At 40.2% G+C, this 21,962-nt stretch overlaps 1 protein-coding gene across 1 annotated transcript in view; it reads right to left on the bottom strand.

The window, feature by feature from the left end:
* The window catches only part of CD2AP (CD2 associated protein), a 387,343-nt gene that overhangs the window by 103,347 nt on the left and 262,034 nt on the right, over positions 1-21,962 (bottom strand). Inside the window, 1 exon segment of the mRNA XM_029596051.1 lies at positions 13,802-13,958. Coding sequence (XP_029451911.1) covers positions 13,802-13,958 — 157 coding nt within the window.

The raw sequence follows: 21,962 nt of genomic DNA on the forward strand, positions 1-21,962 counted from the left end.
TGTGACCCCCAATAAATTTGTTTTTAGAAAAAACATAAGACACCATTATTTACAGAAGCTTTTTGTACAGATGGGGGAGGGGGCTGTGGTAGTGTAAAAATGTGGGACTTCCTGATATATGTTTTTATATTTCTGTTGATCTTGTAATATGGGTTCATTAGTGGCAGCTGAGAGGAGTAAAACATACATTATCTAAAATGGGCTATGTTATGTAGGAGTCTATGCTGTCTGTTATAATTTGTTCATTGTGTTTTTATGAAATTTGTACATACTATATATGTAACTTATCTGCAGCATAATGAACAGGTGTGAGAAAATTTCCTAAAATAAAATGTTGATATATTTAATTTTACGTTATATAGCACTACAGAGGACTTAAATAATAATGGGATAGTCTCTCTCATTAACAGAGCACCTCTTCTCCACAACACGCATAAACTTTTAGTCAATAAAATCCCAAACTAAGCTTTCTTGTGCCACTACTAAACATTTCTATAGTGCTACATGATATACACAGGGCTGTACAAACTTATAAAAAGACAATCCCTGCTCAATAGAGCTTACAATCTAATAAGACAAACATACAGGACAAGAGACTTGAGGTATAAAGCAAGACAATAATTAAAAAGAAAAGAAAGTTAACAAAACTAAAAACAATCAGGCATAAGATTTAAAAGCAGTTTCAAAAAGTCAGGTCTTTAGATGGGATTTACACGCGACGCACCAGTTCAGGAAGACTACTCCAAGCACACACCGCAGTCAGGTGGAAAGCATGGAGTCAAACTGGAGGTAGAGGAGAAGGGTACAGATAGGAATGACTTATCTGATGAGCGGAGTGCACGAGGAAGGTGTAGAGAGAGAAAAGTGACGCATTTGTAAGTGAGAAAGAGCAGCTTGAACTGAATGCAGGAGGAGATAGGGAGTCAATGCAGTGAATTCACAAGAAGGGTAATATGAGCATAGTGACTTCGGAGAAAGATAAGTCGTACAGTTGAATTTAGGACAGACTGCAGTGGAGAGAGATGGCTTGCTGGGAAACTTGTGAGAAGAAGCAGCAGGTTTCTGGTAGTGTGTTCAGAAAGAAAAGGACCGATTTGGCAATGTTATACAGAAACAACATGTTTTAGCAGTGTTTTGGATATGCGCAGAGGAGAGAGAGAATAGGACTCCAAGGTTATGGGCTGATAGGACCGGGATGACGACCGAGTTATCCACCGAAACAGAGAAAGGAGGAAGAGGGGAGGTGGGCTTGGGGGAAAAGATAAGGAGCTCCGTCTTGGCCATGTTGACTTTAAGGTGGCGGAGAGACATCTAGGCAGAGATCCGGGAATGGATTTTTGGTGAAATTTCTGGTGTACAGCAAAACTATGAGAAATCTGCATGCTGGCTCTGTCTTAACATTTTTTTTTTTTAAATGAAGGCTACTTGCTTGATTTTTAACATTGTACTTGGGTGGGGTGAGGGAGGTATGGGTAAGAGCACACGAGTTGCAAACATACTTTGGAAATAACAGCCCCTGTACAAAGATAATAACAGATTTGATGCTTTCTACAGGAAAGATTTTACATATTTTCTTCTGAAAATATGCTAATTGATTAACGGTAATGCAATGGTTTTTGACCACTTACAGCAAAGTAAAAGGTCTTCTTAGCATCACACTTGTGGTGGTACAAAATCAGTTCTATAATTGTGGCAGCACAGTTACACTGTAAAACTACAACATTCAAATGCCATACACTTCAACTGATAAAGCAAGTTTGCTACTATAAATGGTGTTGTCCATAGACCCCAGAATGAATTAGCCATCACATGTGGGTGATGTCATCCAGTGACAAGGAACAGACCTCTCTCTCAGCTAGTATAGCTTTTCATCTACTGAGCATGTGAGGGAGTTCTCACTCAGGCATACCTTCGTGAGTCCCCTCAGTCAATTTTATAACTAATTCCAGCTAGGCAGGTTTTCAGTATGGCTAATTCTTCCTACTCTCTATGGAAAACACCATTCATGATAAGAAAACTTGCTTTTTCTGTCAATAAGCAGGACTGAATTAGCCATTACATGTGGGCCATCCCAAGCTGAGAGATGCAGCACATTGTTTACTGAATAAGCAACTTGGACCCCACCGTGGAGAGCAGACAGGTGAATAGACTATGCAGAACTGCTTGTCTGAAATTACGGTTACTCCTTAAGAGACTGTCCAGAAGTAATGGGATGCAAAAACGTGTTCTGACAACCAGGTTGATGTTTTACAGATGTCTTCAACTGGTACGGCTCATGGAGGAGGCTCTAACTTGATAAGCCTTCTTGATGTCTAATTTGTAGGCCTGCTAGCCCATAAAAGTGAGCAATGCAGACTCCTAGCCAGTTGGACAATGTACATTTGGACACTACTATGCCTAATCTATTAGGATCATAAGAGATGTGTGAAGCACGATGATGATGCAGAGTTCTTCTCCTATAGTCAGCCAAGGCCCATTTACAGTGTAAGGTATGACGTGCTTTCTCCCCTTCCTATGCATGTGGACTTGGGAAAAATAAGAACATAAGATATGTCATACTGGGTCAGACCAAGGGTCCATCAAGCCCAAAATCCAGTTTCCAACACTGGCCAATCCAAGTCATGAGTACCTGGCAAGTAGCCAAACATTAGATAAGTCACAAGCTATTACTGTTTATTAGTTACCATTATAGTTTAATTATTTTTCCTCTAGGAACTTATCCAACGCTTTTTAAAACCCAGTTACACTAACTGCTGTAACCACCTCCTCTAGCAATGAATTCCAGAGCTTAACTATGCGCTAAGTGAAAAACTATTTTCTTCAATTTGTTTTAAATGAGCTACTTGCTAACTTCATGGATTGCCCCCCTTGGTCCTTCACTTGTCAGAGAGTAAATAACCAATTTACATTAACTTGTTCAAGTCCTTTCATGATTTTGCAGGCTTCTATAATCCCCCCCCCCCCCCCCCCCCCCCCTTCAGTCATCTCTTCTCTAACTGAACAGCCCTAACTTCTTTAGCCTCTCCTCATATGGCAGCCATTCCATGCCCCTTATTTTGGTCATCCTTCTCTGCACTTTCTCCAGGGCAGCTATATCCTTTTTGAGATGCGGTGACCAGAACTGAACACAGTATTCAAAGTGTGGTCTCACCATGGAACGATACAGATGCATTATGACATCCTCCTTTTTATTTGCCAATCCCTTCCTAATAATTCCTAACATTGTTTGCTTTTTTGATCGCCACAGCACACTGAGCTGATGATTTCAATGTATTATCCATAAGAACATGCCATACTGGGTCAGACCAAGGGTCCATCAAGCCCAGCATCCTGTTTCCAACAGTGGCCAATCCAGGCCATAAGAACCTGGCAAGTACCCCAAAAACTAAGTCTATTCCATGTTACAGTTGCTAGTAATAGCGGTGTTATTATCTAAGTCAACTTAATTAATAACTTCTCCTCCAAGAACTTATCCAATCCTTTTTTAAACACAGCTATACTAACTGCACTAACCACATCTTCTGGCAACAAATTCCAGAGTTTAATTGTGCATAGAGTAAAAAGAACTTTCTCCGATTAGCTTTAAATGTGCCACATGCTAACTTCATGGAGTGCCCCCTAGTCTATTATCCGAAAGAGTAAATAACCGATTCACATCTACCCGTTCTAGACCTCTTATGATTTTAAACACCTCTATCATATCCCCCCTCAGCAGTCTCTTCTCCAAGCTGAAAAGTCCTAACCTCTTTAGCCTTTCCTCATAGGGAAGTTGTTCCATTCCCCTTATTTTGGTAGCCCTTCTCTGTACCTTCTCCATCGCAATTATATCTTTTTTCGAGATGCGGCGACCAGAATTGTACACGGTATTCAAGGTGCGGTCTCACCATGGAGCAATACAGAGGCATTATGACATTTTCCGTTTTATTCACCATTCCCTTTCTAATAATTCCCAACATTCTGTTTGCTTTTTTGACTGCCGCAGCACACTGAACTGACAATTTCAATATGTTATCTACTATGACACCTAGATCTTTTTTCTGGGTGGTAACTCCTAAGATAGAACCTAACATTGTGTAACTAAAGAAAGGGTTATTTTTCCCTATATTCATCATTTTGCAATTGTCCATGTTAATTTTCATCTGACATTTGGAAGCCCAATCTTCCAGACTTGCATGGTCCTCGTGAAATTTATCACAATCTGCTTGAGATTTAACTACTCTGCATAATTTTGTGTCATCCGCAAGTTTGATCACCTCACTGATCGTACCTCTGTCCAGATCATTTATAAATATATTAAGAAGCACCGGACCAAGTACAGATCCCCGAGGCATGCCACTGTTTTCCCACTGTGAATACTGACCATTTCATCCTACTCTCTGTTTCCTGTCTTTTAACCAGCTTGCAAGCCGCAAAAGGACATAGCCTCCTATCCCATGACTTTTTAGTTTTCTTAGAAGCCTCTCATGCAGGATCCTGTTGAATGCCTTCTGAAAATCCAAATACACCACATCTACCAGTTCACTTTTGTCCACATGTTTCTTCACCCCTTCAAAAAAAATGTAGGAGATTTGTGAGGCAAGACTTCTCTTAGGTAAATCCATCAAACCACATCTAAATGTTTTGTGATTTTATTCTTTAAAACAGTTTCCATGATTTTTCCCAGCACAAGTCAAGCTCACTGGTCTCTAATTTCCTGGATCACTCCTGGATCCCTTTTTATATATAGGGGTTACATTGGCCATCTTCCAATCTTCAGGTACACTGGATGATTTTAATGATCAGTTACAAATGAATTGAAACAGGACTGAAATTTCATGTTTTAGTTCTTTCAGAACCTTGAGGTGTATACCATCAGGTCCAGGTGATTTATTTTTCTTCAGTTTGTCAATTAGGCCTATCACATCTTCCAGGTTCACTGTGATTTGGTTCAGTTGATCTGAATCATCACCCATTAAGACCAGCATCCTCTTCAGTAAACACCAAAACAAAGAAATCATTTAATCTTTCTACAATGGCCTTTATCTTCTCTAAGTGCCCCTTTAATCCCTTGATCGTCCAACAGTCCAACTGACTCCCTCGCAGGCTTTTTGCCTCGGATATATTTAAAAAATGGTTTTTATTGTGGTTTTTGCATATATATGGCCAACTTCTTTTCAAATTCTCTTAGCCCATCTTATCAATGTTTTATATTTAACTTCCTAATACTTAATCCTATTTTCTTCTGATGGATCCTCCTTCCAATATTTGAATGAAGATTTTTTGTGGCTAAAATAGCCTCTTTCACCTCACTTTTTACCACCTTTAAATGCATGGAATACATTTGGACTGAGCTTCTAGGATATATTTTTTTTTAAAGCAATGTCCACACCTGTTGTACACTTTACCTTTGTAGCTGCACCTTTCAGTTTTTTTTCTATTTTTCTCAATTTATCAAAGTTTGCCTTTTGAAAGTTTAGCACTAGAGCTGTGGATTTTCTTACTGTCCCCCTTCCAGGTACTAATTCAAATTTGATCATATTATCACTATTGCCAAACAGCCCCACCAGTTACCTCTCTAACCAAATCCTGTGCTCCACTGAGGATTAGAACTAAAATTGCTCCCTCTCTCATCTTATCAAGTAATTTATCAATTACTTGATAAAACATTTATTCTATCCAGGAACTTTATCTTTCTAGCATGCCCCGATATTTCACTTACCAGTCAATATTGGGGTAATTAAAATCTAAAACGCCACACGGGCTGGAACTGCACTCTCAATCAAATATCCAAACATGAAAAGTGCAGAACTACTTATCGGATCCAAGTATTTTATTTGATGAACATTTCAAATTTTTGGAATTATACGATAATCTTGACAGTGGAGTTGCCATTTGAAATGTTCATCAAATAAAATACTTGGATCCGATAAGTTATTCTGCACTTTTCGTGTTTGGGTAATTAAAATCTCCCATTATTACTGCACTACCAGTTTGGTTAGCTTCCCTAATTTCTCTTAGCATTTCACTGTCCATCTCACCATTTTGGCCAGGTGGACGGTAGTATACTATCACTATATTCTTCCCCAACACACAAGTGATTTCTACCCAAAAAGATTCAAATGTGTATTTAGTCTCATGCAGGATCTTTATCCTGTTGGACTCCGTGCCATCCCAGACAAAGCACCACCCTGCCACCAAGATGCTTCTCTCTGTCATTGTGACATAATTTGTACCCTGGTACAGTACTATCCCATTGGTTATCCTCTTTCCACCATATCTCTGAGATGCCAATTAAGTAGTGAATGATGACAAACACTATACACTAATTCTCCCATCTTACTGCTTAGACTTCTCACATTAGCATACATAAGAACATAAATTGCCATGCTGGGTCAGACCAAGGGTCCATCCAGCCCAGCATCCTGTTTCCAACAGAGGCAAAACCAGGCCACAAGAACCTGGCAATTACCCAAACACTAAGAAGATCCCATGCCACTGATTCAATTAAAAGGAGTGGCTATTCCCTAAGTAAATTTGATTAATAGCTGTTAATGGGCTTCTCCTCCAAGAACTTATCCAAACCTTTTTTGAACCCAGCTACACTAACTGCACTAACCACATCCTCTGGCAACAAATTCCAGAGCTTTATTGTGCGTTGAGTGAAAAAGAATTTTCTCCAATTAGTCTTAAATGTGCTACTTGCTAACTTCATGGAATGCCCCCTAGTCCTATTATTCGAAAGTGTAAATAACCGATTCACATTTACTCATTCAAGACCTCATGATCTTAAATACCTCTATCATATCCCCGCCTCAGCCGTCTCTTCTCCAAGCTTAACAGCCCTAACACCTCTTCAGCCTTTCCTCATAGGGGAGCTGTTCCATCCCCTTTCTCATTTTGGTTGCTCTTCTCTGTACCTTCTCCATCGCAACTATATCTTTTTTGAGATGTGGCGACCAGAATTGTACACAGTATCCCAGGTGCGGTCTCACCATGGAGCGATATAGAGGCATTATGACATTTTCCGTTTTATTAACCATTCCCTTCCTAATAATTCCTAACATTGTTTGCTTTTTTGACTGCTGCAGCACACTGCATTTCAAAGTCTGTTTTTTCTTTGTATTTACATTCTGCTTTTCAGTTGAAAGGGATAAATTAGAATCTTTTAGCTCAGGTAAGTTTTTAATTATAGGCACTTGGACTACTTTTCTTATTATTTTATTTAAAAACTTTTCTATACTGTCGTTCAGTGATATACCATCACAACGGCCATCACAACGGCACATGAATAAATTCGAAAATTCGAAAGAGATTGTAATTTAACCAGTAGGTGTCGAATTTGTTCAGATACATGGTTCAAATACTATATGCTATATGTAATGTGTATTGAAATTCCATTTATGGACTATACATATATGCGATATAATGTAATTCATTAACTTAATACTTAAGTATGATAAAAATAAAAATAAAAAGAATGCATATATGTTCTCTGGTGACTTTTTTGCCTGTGTGTATAAGTCCTTTTCTTGTTTCTTACTGGAACCTCTCTGTTGGGATGCCCTAACTCTAATGCTTCATTAGAATCGTTTGAAGATGTAGGTAGCATGATGATTGATATGGAAAGCTGACCATCTTTGGTAGAAACTTCAGGTGGGTGTGCAGCACTACTTTACTTTATTGTGGAAGACCTGTATATGATGAGGATAATGAATTCATAGATTCTTCTGGCTGAGATTACTGCTACCAGGAATGTACTTTCCACATTAGGAACTTGAGAGACGCTGATTCTAAAGGTTCAAATGGTGACTTCATCAGTTCAGATCCCATAGAATAGAAAATGTTATAACTGGTGATCTAATATACCATAAGCCCTTCATGAATTTGGATACTAATGGATAAATGGAAATAGGCTTACCCTCAGACTGAACATGGTAAGTGACTATGGTACTAAGATGTACTTTTACTGATGAGGTGGAAAGACCTGAATCAGAAAGAGAGCACATAATTCAGTAACTGAGTTCATATTTGAACAGATCCAAGCTGTTTTGACAACATGGAGAGAACCTTTTCCATTTTAAACCGTAAGCTCTTCTAGCTGACTGTTTTCTGACAGATATTATGACTTCAGCTTCTTTGAGTAAGGACAATTTTTTTTTAATGTTTAAACTGTTTATTGAAGAAAGCAGCATACAAACATTGATACATATTGGTTTCTTATACTTACCAAATAGTGAATAAAGAATAATTCACCTTTATCTTATAAAATTTTGTTCTCTCCTCCCGGCACTCCTAACTCTTCCCCAAACATATACCTAACAGTGTTTAGAGCCAAAATCAAGCGAATTCCCTCCCCCTTTCCTTCACCAAATTGTAAAATTGTCAATCTAATGTCCATATAATAAAAATTAACAGTTTAAGACCAAGCTGTGAGTGTGGTGGTGAGATCTGGAGATAGCTTTCCCATACAGTCAAAAAATTCACCATTTGCATGCTGTAATGCAATAGGTTATGCCAAAACCAATAAGATAATGACAAGACATTTCTCCAGATTGCTAAGACTGTCTTCTTAATATGAAAGCTTTCCCTAGAATTAGTTTATTGCCTGTTCCTCCAAGTTTCAAAAGAGAATCTTCAAACTATATAGCTTCTACCAGAAAAGGAATTTTCCAGCTGAGGATTTCACAGAGAAAGCTGGTGATTTTAACACAAAATTTATGGATTAGTGGACATATCCCAAAAACATATAAATAGAATACCAGGTCATTGCCACATTTGAAACACACAAAATTTGATGTGTTAATTTAGCTCTCCATGCTCTAGTTGGGTTGATATATGCTCTACCTAAAAATTTAAACTGTATTTCTTTCAATTCCTTTATCAACATCCAAGCTGTCAAATTAAGAAAGGGAAAGTTTGGATGAACAGGCATACCTCATGTATTAATAAGAATGGATTTGAACTGAGAGGTACCAGAGGTTGGCTGGACAGTGAACTAGATACATACACCAGACTTGTCTGGGCCAAGCTAGAGCTATGAGAATCAGATGGGCCTGGTCTTTGAATACTTTTTATGCCATTCTGGCTATATGTGGATCTGGAGGAATAGCATACATGAGATTTGCATTCCAGTCTAGCAGAATAGCATCCTGAGCTGATCTGAATTTGCTGAGAAGAATGGAACAAAAGCTTTTCTAGTTTTCTGATTTGCTCTAACAAACAAGCCAATTGCTGGAAATCCCCATAGACTGAAGTATCTATCGAATGTTGAATGCTAAAGACACCACTTGTGTCATCAAAAAACTTTACTGAGGTGATTTGCTAACATGATGGAGAACAATGGAATGTAGGTTGCTTGCAATACAGCTTGATATTTGCATGCCTGTTCCCATATAGTTATCATTTCTTGACAGAGTCCATGACCCTGGGCCCCCTTTTGTTCACGTAGAACATGGTGACTTGATTGTCCATTTGAGTAAGAATGCTTTTTCCCTGGAGGTGGTGAGTGAACAGTTGATAGAGCATATCAGATTGCTCTCAGCTAGAGGAGTCTGATCTGAAATTGTTTCTCTTGAAATGATATTAGAGTTTGAAAAGGGCCTGTGTGCCCCCCCCCCCCCCCCAACTCCTTGTAGAAACATCCACTGCCAATGTTACTTTGTGAGAGCTGGATGCAGTGGTGCTCCTTCCTGAAGAATGAAAGGATCTAGCCATTAGCTTCATTTCTGTTGAGATTTCCACCTTGTTTAAGAATCAAGATAGCTGGTCCCATTAGAAAAAGGCCCCAGTGCAAGAGACTTGGATGCTCCAACACTGCAGATGAGCTGCTACTACAGCTAGGCACTTGAAGACCCCCAGTATTTTGCACTGATAGTGGGAAGAATCTACCGTAAAGGGTAGGTAGTGCCAGTGGGAGGGATGGATAGGAATATGAGCATTAGCATTTTTTAGATCCATAGTGCACATCCACTCTCCCTTCCAGATTAAGGGGAAGATTGAGTGGAAGGAATTCATTTTGAATTTCTCTTGCAGGATATGCTTGCCACCCAGATTTCTTAGGGATAAGGAAGTAGAGGGAATAAAACCTCCTGAGCTATGGTAATGTGGAGGAACTGGTTCTATCACCCACTGTTTGAGAAGTGACCTTCTCCAGGTGGAGCTGCATTACATAAGACAAATCCGGATTGAAGGCTGAGCGATAAGGAAGTGTGGGTAGCAGAGAGAAATGCAAGCAGTACCCAGACTCCACATTCCTGATAACCCAGCAATCTTAGGTGATCTTGCATCACTTTTACAGATAGTGCTGCATTCTCCCACCTCAGACAGGATAATTAGAAGATCTGAAAAGTTGTCAAAAACTTGGCTCAGGCTTGGGCTAGACTTGCTGTGTGTTTTGACTGCTGTCGAGGGTTAGATGGAAGTGGTTGCTGTTGCAGAAGTAGAGATATCCAGCATTACTGGAATTTCCAGAAGTGGTATGTCTGGAAATAAGGTCTTTTAAAAGCATAGAAGATGCGCCTCACAGTAGACTATTGTTCTGGTTCTGTAGAGAGAAGCAGCACCATTTGATATTCCTTAATTTGAGCTACTTCTCTGGAGTTTTTCATGAATGTAAATGAAGTTGACTCTTGTGCTCTGACACGGTTGACACAGCCTAGCAGGTGAACCCACTAGGCACATGCTGACAGCTGGTGAACGTGCCCTAGGCTGGGCCTGGGGCTTCACGTGTACCAGCTCCATTCCCCACAAGTTGAGCCTTTAGGTCCCTGGGGGTCTTAGGCAATGATCCCACAGGACAAAGAGTTGATGGCCGGGCTGGTCAGGGTAGGCAGCAGGGTCAGGCAGGCAGTGAGAAGAGCATAGTTCAGATCCAAAGCAAGGGTCAGTGGTAGGTGGTAGACAAGATAGGAGTCCATGTCTAAGGCAGAAGTCAATATCAGGAATCAGGCCGAGACAGGGTGAGGACAAGATACAAAGGACCAAGGCAAGAAAGGGTGGACAATGCAGAACAAAAGAGACCGGGCAAAGGAGGCAAGACAAGGCAAATCAGCAAAGGCAAGATAAAGAGGGAAGGTAACTAGGTGCAAGACAAGGCATAGGAGAAGCAACATACACTGCAAGGCAGGAGGACTTGTTGCTAAGGCGCTGGCTGGGAGCAGGGCGACATTTTAAATACCCAGTCGGAGCCAACATCATTGCTGAGCGACTCAGCCAGTTTCCTGCCATGAAGTCATCAAAAGGAAGGACAGGTGTGCATGGTGTGGAAGGAGCGTTGGCAGTCCTTGGCAGCACTGGTGCAAGTTGGCGGTGTTCGAGCTGCGAGGATGGGGCTCTTCGCATCGGTAGCTGTTGAAGGTGAGTGCAGCCAGTCACAAGACCCTCCATCGACCAGCTAAATATAACAATGGGCATCCTCTCAAAGGCTATTGGCTCTCAACTGGGCCATACAGCAAGCTCTAATGGAGTTTGATGAGGAGCATGTGGTGATACTGAACGCCTTGTAGACGGAACAAATAAGCTGGCGAATACATTCTTCAGCATCCAAGAATGGCCGAGGGTATACGATTCCACCTTCACTGGCCAGAAGAAAAGATGTTTGCATACAATTGCGTAAGTGTTGAACCATATAGAATTGGTGAGCAGATACGTGTAAATTTAAGCATGGAGTTTTGAAACATCTTTTTGGCAAAATTGTCCTGGCAAATTTGAATATATCTTTGTTTTCTTTGATGATTGATGGGGCAATATCACTAATCCAAACCCAATAGATTCTTTAAAAACAAAAAAACAAAACAAAACCTATGAGTCACCTACAGACCAACCAGGCTAAACATGGTAAAACATAACAGTACCAAAGAATACACTGCACAAAAACAAGGCATTGCATATAGACTCAAAATAATTTTCCAAAGTGACCCCCCATCCCCCCCAAAAATAGTTTGTACACACACACACACTAACTCCATAGATTTCTGTACTCTCTACTTACAGTATAGTTTCTATGCCACTGAGTGACAGGAAATGGAAGTTTCCCATATTCTTATTCGTAATTCTTGCAAGATACTATGGACTGGGATAGCTGCTGGCACCACTGGTGTTTCTAGAATTTGAAGGAGACCCAAAACATTTGTGCAATGATCTTTGTTTTTATGCATATTTACTCCAAGCATTTTTCCCAACTTGCCCAGAAACCTGGATTAGAAAAGGTGTTCCAGCTGAGGTGAGTGTTCCAGAGGCTCTGGAAGGTGGTCAGGGGATCCTTGTCAATCATTCTTCAGAGCCAAAGGGTGAGGGAACATTAATCCAGGATCCCGATGAACATGGTGACTGAGAAGGGGACCTTGGTCACCTAGGAGAGGTATATTCCTAGTGTACACCCTCCTCCTCTTGATTGGCTGAAGCTCACTGCAAAAAAAATGCTGTAGGATAGAATCACCTTGTGGTGGTTCTGATTGAATATATGTATGACCTGGAGATATAGGGATTCCTTCCATAGGGAATAAAGTGAATATCCTGGGGAGGGGGGGGGGGGGGAGGGGGGGGGAAGGTAGGTACCCTCATCATCTTTAGCCACCAAAAAGAAAAATCTTTCACCAATTCCAGTACCTAGTCGAAATGCCCTCTGACCTGGCATGGGTAGTGGAAATCATCTTCTAATGATGGAATTGAACCTTGCACTTCCTTTGAACTTTGCATTACCTGGCTCGGAGGAAAATTAGAGATGAGAGGAACCAGAAAGCAAATAGGATCTGGTGTTTCAAGATGTAGTCTTGTTCCAATAATTTTGATGGCGAATACTCTGGTAGCTGGTGGTAGCAGGGATGTCATCTGGAGAGAAATCAGCTTCAACCTCTCTCAAACCAACAAATCCAGGATAGGCCTCAACCCTTCCTGATTTTTTGGGAATAGAAAGTACCGGGAATAGAACACCTGGCCATATTCCTGAAGTGGTACAATCTTGAACGCCTACTGTTCTAAATGCAGCTAAGCAGATTAAGAGAGGTCAAAGCTTAAGACCAAGCTCTGGAGGAGGGAGAGAGAATCGCAAGCAGTAGCCATATTTCAAGTTTTCAGGACCCACTTGTCATTGGTGATGAAGGCCTATACTAGAAAAAAGGTCTGGACACTTCTCCATAAAAGAGGCAGCAGGCCTCAGGAAAGTCAAAAACTAGTCCCAAAAACTGGTCTGAGAGTGTTGCTGGCCTTTGGCTGATGCCTTTCCCTCTACCAATTTACAGCAGGCAGCTGCTGCAACAGAGTAGGAGGAGCCTGATGATGTTGAAAATTATGGAAGGGGCAAGGCTAACATTCAGTGTCCTTAAAGCCACTAATCACAGGCTTTAGGGCCTTGAGTTTCTCCATTTCCTTCCTTTTTTGTTGAGGGGCTGCCAAAAAATGATGAGAGAGAAAAAATTTGCGAAATGCAAACTTGAGGCAAATGAGGCCAAAACAAAACCAACATTTGAGAGAGAGACTGGGAACACATCTATGCAGTAGCTCATATGAAGAAAGACTGAGGAACTCATGAGGCAATGCGTGTACACAAAATATTCCATGCATTTTCTATAAGAGTTTCTGAGCAATAAGAGCTGGACCTGTGTTAGTATGGTTTGGATGACATCACCCACATTATAGCTGATTTATGTCTGCTGGATCTCTCAATCAAAAACATTCTACACCTTTTTAATTTATATTATTTTCATATTCAAACTCTTAGAATGAGAGTTTTTAAAATAAAAGGACATTTAAGGCAATGCAGCAGACAAAACATTGGTGAATTTATTTATTAGGCATATGCTTATTTTAAACAAAATGTGCTTACTTGGATGTAGGTGGTGGTACAACTGGTTTCTCTGGCCGTTTGGGAAGGAGTATTCCTGGTTTTAATAAATTAGACTTGTTTGGAGGAATGGGCTTCTTGAGTGGTACCTGGGGAGCTACTGGTTTAGAAGGCTTCTGATCTGTAGTTGATTTTTCCTCTGTATGTAAACAAAATTCAGAAAAATGTTGGAATCCTTAAAATTTTCGTGTGCACTACTAATAATGCTTTTGCACTCAAATACAGAGGTTTCAAAAGCAGTTCATTCTGGAAGATTGAAATCAAACAGCAATATACATGTGCACCTAAATATCCAGAATTTTGATCTTCTGATTTAAACTTCAGTAAACTTCTAAATATTACCCATAAAGACAGATAATAGAGCTTTTGAATCGTGGAACAAAAAAATGCTAAATCTGAACAACTGAAACTGGTTCACTAATACAGCTCTACTCAGTCACATAAATAACTAACTTTGAATGTAGAGCTGAAGTCCTGCTCCTTGAACTAGTTAGGCTGGGAAAATGACAGCTGCTGTAACTCAGTTTCCTTGGATGAAAGAAGCTGATACTACTCTATTAAAAAAACAGCAGCATGTGAAGGCCAGAACACTCAAGATACTACTAGCTTTTACTGTCAAGTAAGGTTGCTAGAAACAAGCACCAGCAAACAATGACTACTTGGTTCACCCAGTCTGACCATCTGTGCTGTTCACAGGCCTTAACTGATCTGTGGTCTTCACCCTGCCTCTTTCCTTGTTGCAGATCCTTTGTAAAACAGAGCTTAGGAAAATAACGGACTCATCTCCCCAACTGCTTATGTACTTCTGGAGGCCACTTTACAAAACTACTCAATGGTGACCAGCAGAATGGCGATAATAGAAAGAGGAAAACAGTTCATCTGATATTTTACCATGAGATAAATTAGTCTGGCATGGCGATTCATTATATAGAAACACTGAATATGGTGGGAGATAAAGACTGCAAGATTTACCCAGTCTGCTCATTTTCCCTCCCAGTTTTAATATCAGACACTTTACACAAAATCTGGTTTTATATTCACTTCCTTGCAACTAAGAATCTTCTGAACCTGTGCACTCAATCTTGGTACTGCCACTAGAAGTACAGTAAGTTTATTTTATTCTCCATTCTTTCTATAAAGAAATATTTTCTTAGGCAGCCCAAGTCTATTCCCTTTGTTTCATAACATGACCTATTGCTCTAGAAATTCCTTTTCAACTGAAAAATACTGAACTCATGTATTATTTATACCTTTGAGATATTTGAATGTGTCTAATATTCCTCTTCCTAAAATCTTGAATATTGATGTACATTTCATATTTACACTTTGAAGCTTGTACACAATTGCTGTTTGTATTGCTTTCATGCAGTTAGCAAACTTTTCATAAGACAAAACTTTAAAAATAATCAAGTTAAAAAAAAAAGTTCCAATGGCTTCCACACCTCTGCCCACTTCGCTAATCTACTAAACGTAATGGCTGCAGCTTCTTTATTGGTTGTTATGGAATTGGCGCACAATAGAACAAAGACAACAAGTACCTTCTCTAATGCCCTGGTAGGCAAGAATTCTAGGCTGTTGGACACGTTTTGGCAAAAGATATTCCATATTCTTATCGCGGCCCACTGGTTCTATATGGTGCAATAGTTGCACAATTGCATCAAGAAGTTGAAGATATTGCTCTGCTCGAGGGAATGAGACCAACACAAGGTATCCACAGGATCTTCAAGATGCAGAGTATGCAAATGTCATCTACTTCATTCAATATATGAATTGTTTGATACTGCATCCAGATCATCATCAGCAGCCACTGGAGCACACTGAATGGCTTTAAGTCCAGCAGTCTCCAGGAAGATATACATAACACGCTGGAGGACGTGTCCTGCTTGTGGGGGAACACTTAATTTGGGGACATACTCAGGGAAACTATTGCCCACATCAAGAAGCAACACTTTGCTGTCCAATCTCTTTCAAATTCAGCCCTACTTGTTGATGGAGAAAGCAAGTTTGCTTAACATAAATGGGTGTTCTCCACAGCAGCAGGATGAGTTAGCCATTCGTAATACCTGCCTTCCTCTCTGGACAATCAACTAATGAGCTAAAGCTCAGCTCTAAAGCAACCGAGGGACTCCTCTGCACATGCTCAGAAGAGCAAATGAGCTAGGAGAGAAGGGTTCATTTTGGTGCTGTCGAATGAAGTCACCCACGTGTCATGGCTAATTTATCCTGCTGTCCATTAAGAACCCCATTTTCGGTAAACAAGCTTGCTTTTTCTTCTATGCCATAGCATTAACAAAACGATCATCAAAACTTTTATTTTTTGAATTAACACAAAAGTGAATGTGTGACATGTAATGTTTATACAAAGTACATTATATTTTGGACCCAAAAATGTAGTTTAAAAATTAAATATGTTAACAAGATTATATCTTGGCAAGTATTTCTAGCTCTGACACGATAACGAGCAGTAAAGAAGATCAATTCCCATCTTTCCCGACAAACGCAGATAAAAATCATACCAGGGCACCAAGCTCTGAGAACAACAAAAGAAAGAGACAGGTTTTATCTGCACAAGTTGCTTTTTCTACTAGCCAGAATAATATCTTGCATCACACAGCTTTTGCTGACTTTTTTTTTTTTTTAAATATAGTTTCCACATCTGAGATACAGCTGTCTTTCAAGTTAAAAAAAATAAAAGTATATCCGTTGTATAAATATTCCAAACTAGCTGAAACTCACAAAAGATTTGTGGTGGAGTAAAATATTGCCACGTTGGTTCTTTCATTATTTCCATCACCCTTTCTCCCCATCATGCACCAACCTCTCTTCCCATAACATCCCCACCACTCACAATCTCTGCATTGCAACCATTAGTCTCCCTTAGTTGTTAGTCCTGGTTTAGAGTATATCAACAGTAATGCTCCCAGCCATTTACATGGCACAATACTACAGGCCAAGTATACAAGTTCACAGTTCATCCAGATGCCACATACACATTTCCAGGAACAGATATTGCATATAAGATACTTTTGATCTGAGTAATAGATTTTTTTTAAATATGGAATTGTAATATTTCATTGTTTATGATGATATGCCGTTGAAAAAGTATAACAAGATAGCATCTGCAGATCATGCATGTCAGTGATAACACCATAAACAAATCTGTTTTTCAGGGTAACCAAGATATGCAAATTAACTTTGCTGTTAGATTATAAACACCCAACTACATATCATGAAGATTCACTGTGGATATTCTGAAAACCAAAAGTGTAACTTTCACTCTGTAGTTCAGCTGGGAACACTGTGGAAGCAGTTTGCAATCACTAGGAGGAAGTCAGTCTTTATCATGGCATAAGCATGGAGATGAGTTCTTTAACTAAAATTAGATCCTTCCCTAATATAGCCAGAGACCTAGAAAAGGTGGCAATCTTTTTGTTATTCAGACCTAAGGCATTGCAAACTGGGGGCTCATTCTTGTTGAAATATCCATGTAGGATCAAGGTGCTATGTACATTTTCTTTGAACCCCAGCAACTCGCCACTTTTTTTTTTGTGAAACAACTGTATCTATGATCTCTTAAGATCAGGATAGCTGTGGGTAATGTGCTATACTTATATTTTAAAGTCTGTTAACTCACTTTGTGTGCTACTTTGGCCTATATTTAGTTTTTCTTTTTTGTTTGATCCTCTTGGGAGATATTATGTAAGGGTCTCCCACTAAATTTGTGAAATTAATACTTCGACAACTACAGATGTTGGTATGATATTGTAGGGACTTTCCTTTTTGATTTTGGTTCTTTTCTGGGAATTTATCAGGGTTTATTTTCACAAGAATAAAAACAGGATACATTAAGTGGAAAAAAAAGTTACTCATTTTTCCAGGTGAATATCAGAGCTTAGATTGGCGAGGACAGGGTAAAAAAAATAAAAAGGACAAAGGACAAAGGGAGAGGAAGGGGAGTATGTAAGGCAGTGGGGTTCCCAAACTTTGTGTCGTGGCACACCTGGCATTGGGCTCACTTCATCATGGCACACCAGCACATTCACTATCCCCCATCTTCCTGGGATCATCATTCTCTTTTTTTCCTCTCCCCCCAACCCCTGGCATCACCACCTTACGTTCACTCGCCCTCCCCAACATCACCTTTTCTCTTCCCTCCCCCCCAAAAATCTCCCACCCATTCAAAACCACTACCAGTTTTTCCCTCTCCCTTCTCTCCACTACAATCCTAATCTCTCCATCACCATCTCTTCCCTTTCCTCTCCCTCTCTACCACTGCTGGTATCATCACTTTCTCCTCCCATCCATCTCCTCCAGCATCACCTTCTCTTCCCTTTCTCTCTACCCCCTGGCACCATCTCTTCCCTTTCTCGCCCCTCACCCTCTGGTAATATCGTCTTCCTTCTCTCTCCTTCCACCCTGCTGTAATCTTCACCATCATCTTCCCTTTCCTACCCTCTCCTTCCACACTTCCCCCAATATAATCTCCATCAACTTCTCTCCTATCCTCTCCCCTCCTTGGCATTAGTACTTTCCCTTTCTTTCCTTCTCTCTCAGACACCCCCAGCTTCCTAACACATTCAACTGCCTCATCTAGCAGCACTTACCCGTTGCTGCTTCTTTCTTCTATGCCTGTTTCCTCCTTAATCAGAACTGCATGGGGCCTGCAAGACTTGTGAGACTCACTACAGGGTCCCCCATGCCATTTCAATTGCAGAGGAAAGCCAGCAGAAGGGAAAACAAGAGCAGAAGTAGATAAGCTCTGTTCTCAGACTCTCCCCTACCGGTGGGAGGATATCCTGCAGGACAGCTGATAGAAACCAAAAACTATTTCCCCTATCATCTCACATAGAGCAAAAGCTACAGCACCAGCTGAGAAACACTGATGTAGGATGCCTAAGAGGGAGTTGGAGAGAGAACAAGAAGGAATGGAGATACAGAGAGAAGTGGGATCCTTAAAGGGAAGGGAGATGGGGATAGAGGTGGGATGCTTAAATGAAAGAGAAGGAGTCTGAAGGGGAGGCAGGAGAGAAAGAGCAAAGATCTGGGGGACAGGATAAGGGATCATGCATATGGAGTGTGGAAATCTGAAAGAAATGTATTCGATGGGGGGTGAAGGGCTGATGTGCACGGAGCAGGAGAGAGAGCTTGGGGTGATAGTGTCTAACGATCTGAAGTCAGCTAAAATGTGACAAGGCAATAGCTAAAGCCAGAAGAATGCTGGGCTGCATAGAGAGAGGAATATAGAGTAAGAAAAGGGAAGTGATTATCCCTCGTACAGGTCCTTGGTGAGGCCTTGCATGGACTACTGTGCTCAGTTCTGGAGACCGTATCTCCGAAGGGACAGAGACAGGATGGAGGCGGTCCAGAGAAGGGCGATCAAAAAGGTGGATGGTCTTCATCAAATGCCTTATGAGGAGAGATTGAAGAATCTAAATATGTATACCCTGGAGGAAAGGAGGAGCAGGGGTGACATGATACAGACCTTCAGATACATGCAAGGTTTTAATGATCCAACTTCAACGACAAACCTTTTCCATTGCAAACAAATCAGCAGAACCAAGGGTCACGACTTAAAACTCCAGGGAGGAAGACTCAGAACCAATGTCAGGAAGTATTTCTTCACGGAGAGGGTGGTGGATGCCTGGAATGCCGTTCCGGAGGAAGTGGTGAAGACTAAAACTGTGAAGGATTTCAAAGGGGCATGGGATAAACACTGTGGATCCATAAAGTCTTGAGGATATGAATGAAGAGAAGAGGCATGGGGGTGGCTTTGAGAATGATGGCTACTACCTGATGATTAATATCCTTATTCAATAAACATACACACAGTTAATGCTTCTCCAACATTTGCTTCAACAGCAAGAGGAAATGTGGGACAAAGGATTTGCATTCACAAATAAGCGTGGGAGTAGCTTGCTTGTTGCGGCGGTTACTATCCCAAACCAATTAAGACTGATACTTCATTTTGAATACATATATAGCTAAGCTCACTGCTACAACGGCAGGGGGGGGGAATGAAGATAAGAGGATTTACATTCAGACAACTACCAACAAGGACTAAATTGAACAGGCTGGGTAAACAAGCTTGGGAGTAGCTTGCTTATTGCGGCAGTAACTACCCCATACCAATTAGGCTTGATACTTCACTTTTAAGCAGCTCCAGCACTGCTCTCTACATCAGTGGAAGTGGTGGAAGGATATTAGAACCAAAAAAGTTACCAATAAGGGCCCTGACCTCAGCGGTCAAAGTAACAGATATTTTTCTCATACTTAACTGTGAAACCTTGCTGGGCAGACTGGATGGGCCGTTTCGTCTTCTGCCATTTCTATGATTCTATGTGTCTATAAGAAAAACAATGAACGTTCTGCGGCCCCAACATAATTTACAGTACTATGTTGAGCCTTCTGAGCCTTTGCTGTTTTCTTGTGGAGGTATAGGTATGGATAGGAGTGGTGTCAGGTGGGAGAAAAGAACAAAATATTGTTTGTGCGATCCTCCACTGGCTGTTTTTGTGCTTAAAGCTATAATACCTGGCTTCACTTGTTTTTTTGGATTTTGACTGATTTTATTTTTATCTTGTTCTTATTTTATTTTTTAATATTCTGTTTTAAGTTTTGGTATTTTTTAATTTATTGTATTATGGTGTAAATCTCCTGTGTTAAAAATGTTAATGTTTTATATATTGTAAAGTTTTGTTGATATATTATTATGTATTTTATATGACTAAGTGTACACAGTCGAGACTGTCCTAGATTGACTATATATAAAAAACAAATAAAACAAAAGGAGGGGATGGGAGCAGGTGAAAGGAAGCAGCAGAAGGAAGAGGAGGTGAAGGGAGCACCCCCAACAAAAATGATCAGACCCCTCTTTCCTCATCCCACTTATTTCTCGAGTTTTATATACCATCGTTCGATTTCGCCATCACAACTCAATCCTGAATTTTATTGGGAGCCAGTGAAGTGATATAAGGGTAGGAGTAATGTGATCATGTTTTTTCGATCCAGTGAGTATTCTTGCAGCTGTGTTTTGTAGCATTTGGAGTGGTCGGATGGTGTTAAGGGGTAAGTTGAATAGTAGGGAGTTGCAGTAATCCAGGTTTGGAGAAGATGAGTAGTTAAAGGACTTATCTGAAGTCGTTTGGGGAGAGGAAAGATTTTAATTGACGTGGTGTTAGAAGTTTGTGATATCCATCTTTGATTTTAGTTGTAATGTGGTTCTTGAAGGAAAGTTCCTTGTCAATTATGACTCCAAGGTTGTGGGCATGATTAACCGGAGAGATTGCCACTTTATGGTTCATTAGTTTGAGCGGTGGTAGTTGGGGAGCGTTGTTCTTTCTATCCAGTATGATTATTTCAGTCTTATCGAAGTTTAGGATTAGTTTCATGTTGGTTAGTAGTAGTTTTAATTTGTCTAGGTAAGTGGCTGTTTTTTTTGTAGGTTTCTTCCACAGATTTTTGAATTGAGTTTAATTTTTTTTTGAAAGGGTGTCATTGATCCAAACTTGGTAGGTTCTTTGTGATAGGTATGATGTGAACCATTGCAGTGTTTTTTCTTTTGCAACAATTTCTGATAGGCGGTCAATCATGATAGAGTGGTTTACCGTGTCAAAGGCTGCTGACAGGTCGAGAAGGACTAGGAGGTATCTATGTCCGTTTTCGAAACCTTTAAATACGGTGTCGTTTAATGATAGTATTAGTGTCTCCGTGTTTAGTTATTTTCTGAAGCCAAATTGCGTGGGTAGGAGGATGTTTTCTTCAAGGTGGTCGCTGAGTTGTGAGTGGACGAATTTTCTTGATTATTTTGGCGAAGAAGGGTAGGTTTGATATGGGTCGGTAGTTCAGTGGGTTTTCTGGATCAAGGTTGTTCTTTTTGAGTATGGGTTTTATAATTGCTGATTTCAGGCATTCTGGGTAGTTTCCTTCTGTGAGGGATAGGTTTACAATGTCAATTATATTGGTTATTGATGGTTCGATATTTTTGATTGTCGTTCTGGGTATGCAATCAATAGGGTTTTAGCAGGGTTCTTTTTTTGATGATCATTTGAATTTCCAGTGAGGATGCTGTTTCAAAGTTGGTCGAACTTGATGTTTGAATGTTCTGTATGTTTAGTTATGAGGTTTTTTATTTTTTCATTAAAGA

Source organism: Rhinatrema bivittatum, chromosome 3, assembly GCF_901001135.1.
Source record: "Rhinatrema bivittatum chromosome 3, aRhiBiv1.1, whole genome shotgun sequence".
Lineage (NCBI taxonomy): Eukaryota > Metazoa > Chordata > Amphibia > Gymnophiona > Rhinatrematidae > Rhinatrema > Rhinatrema bivittatum.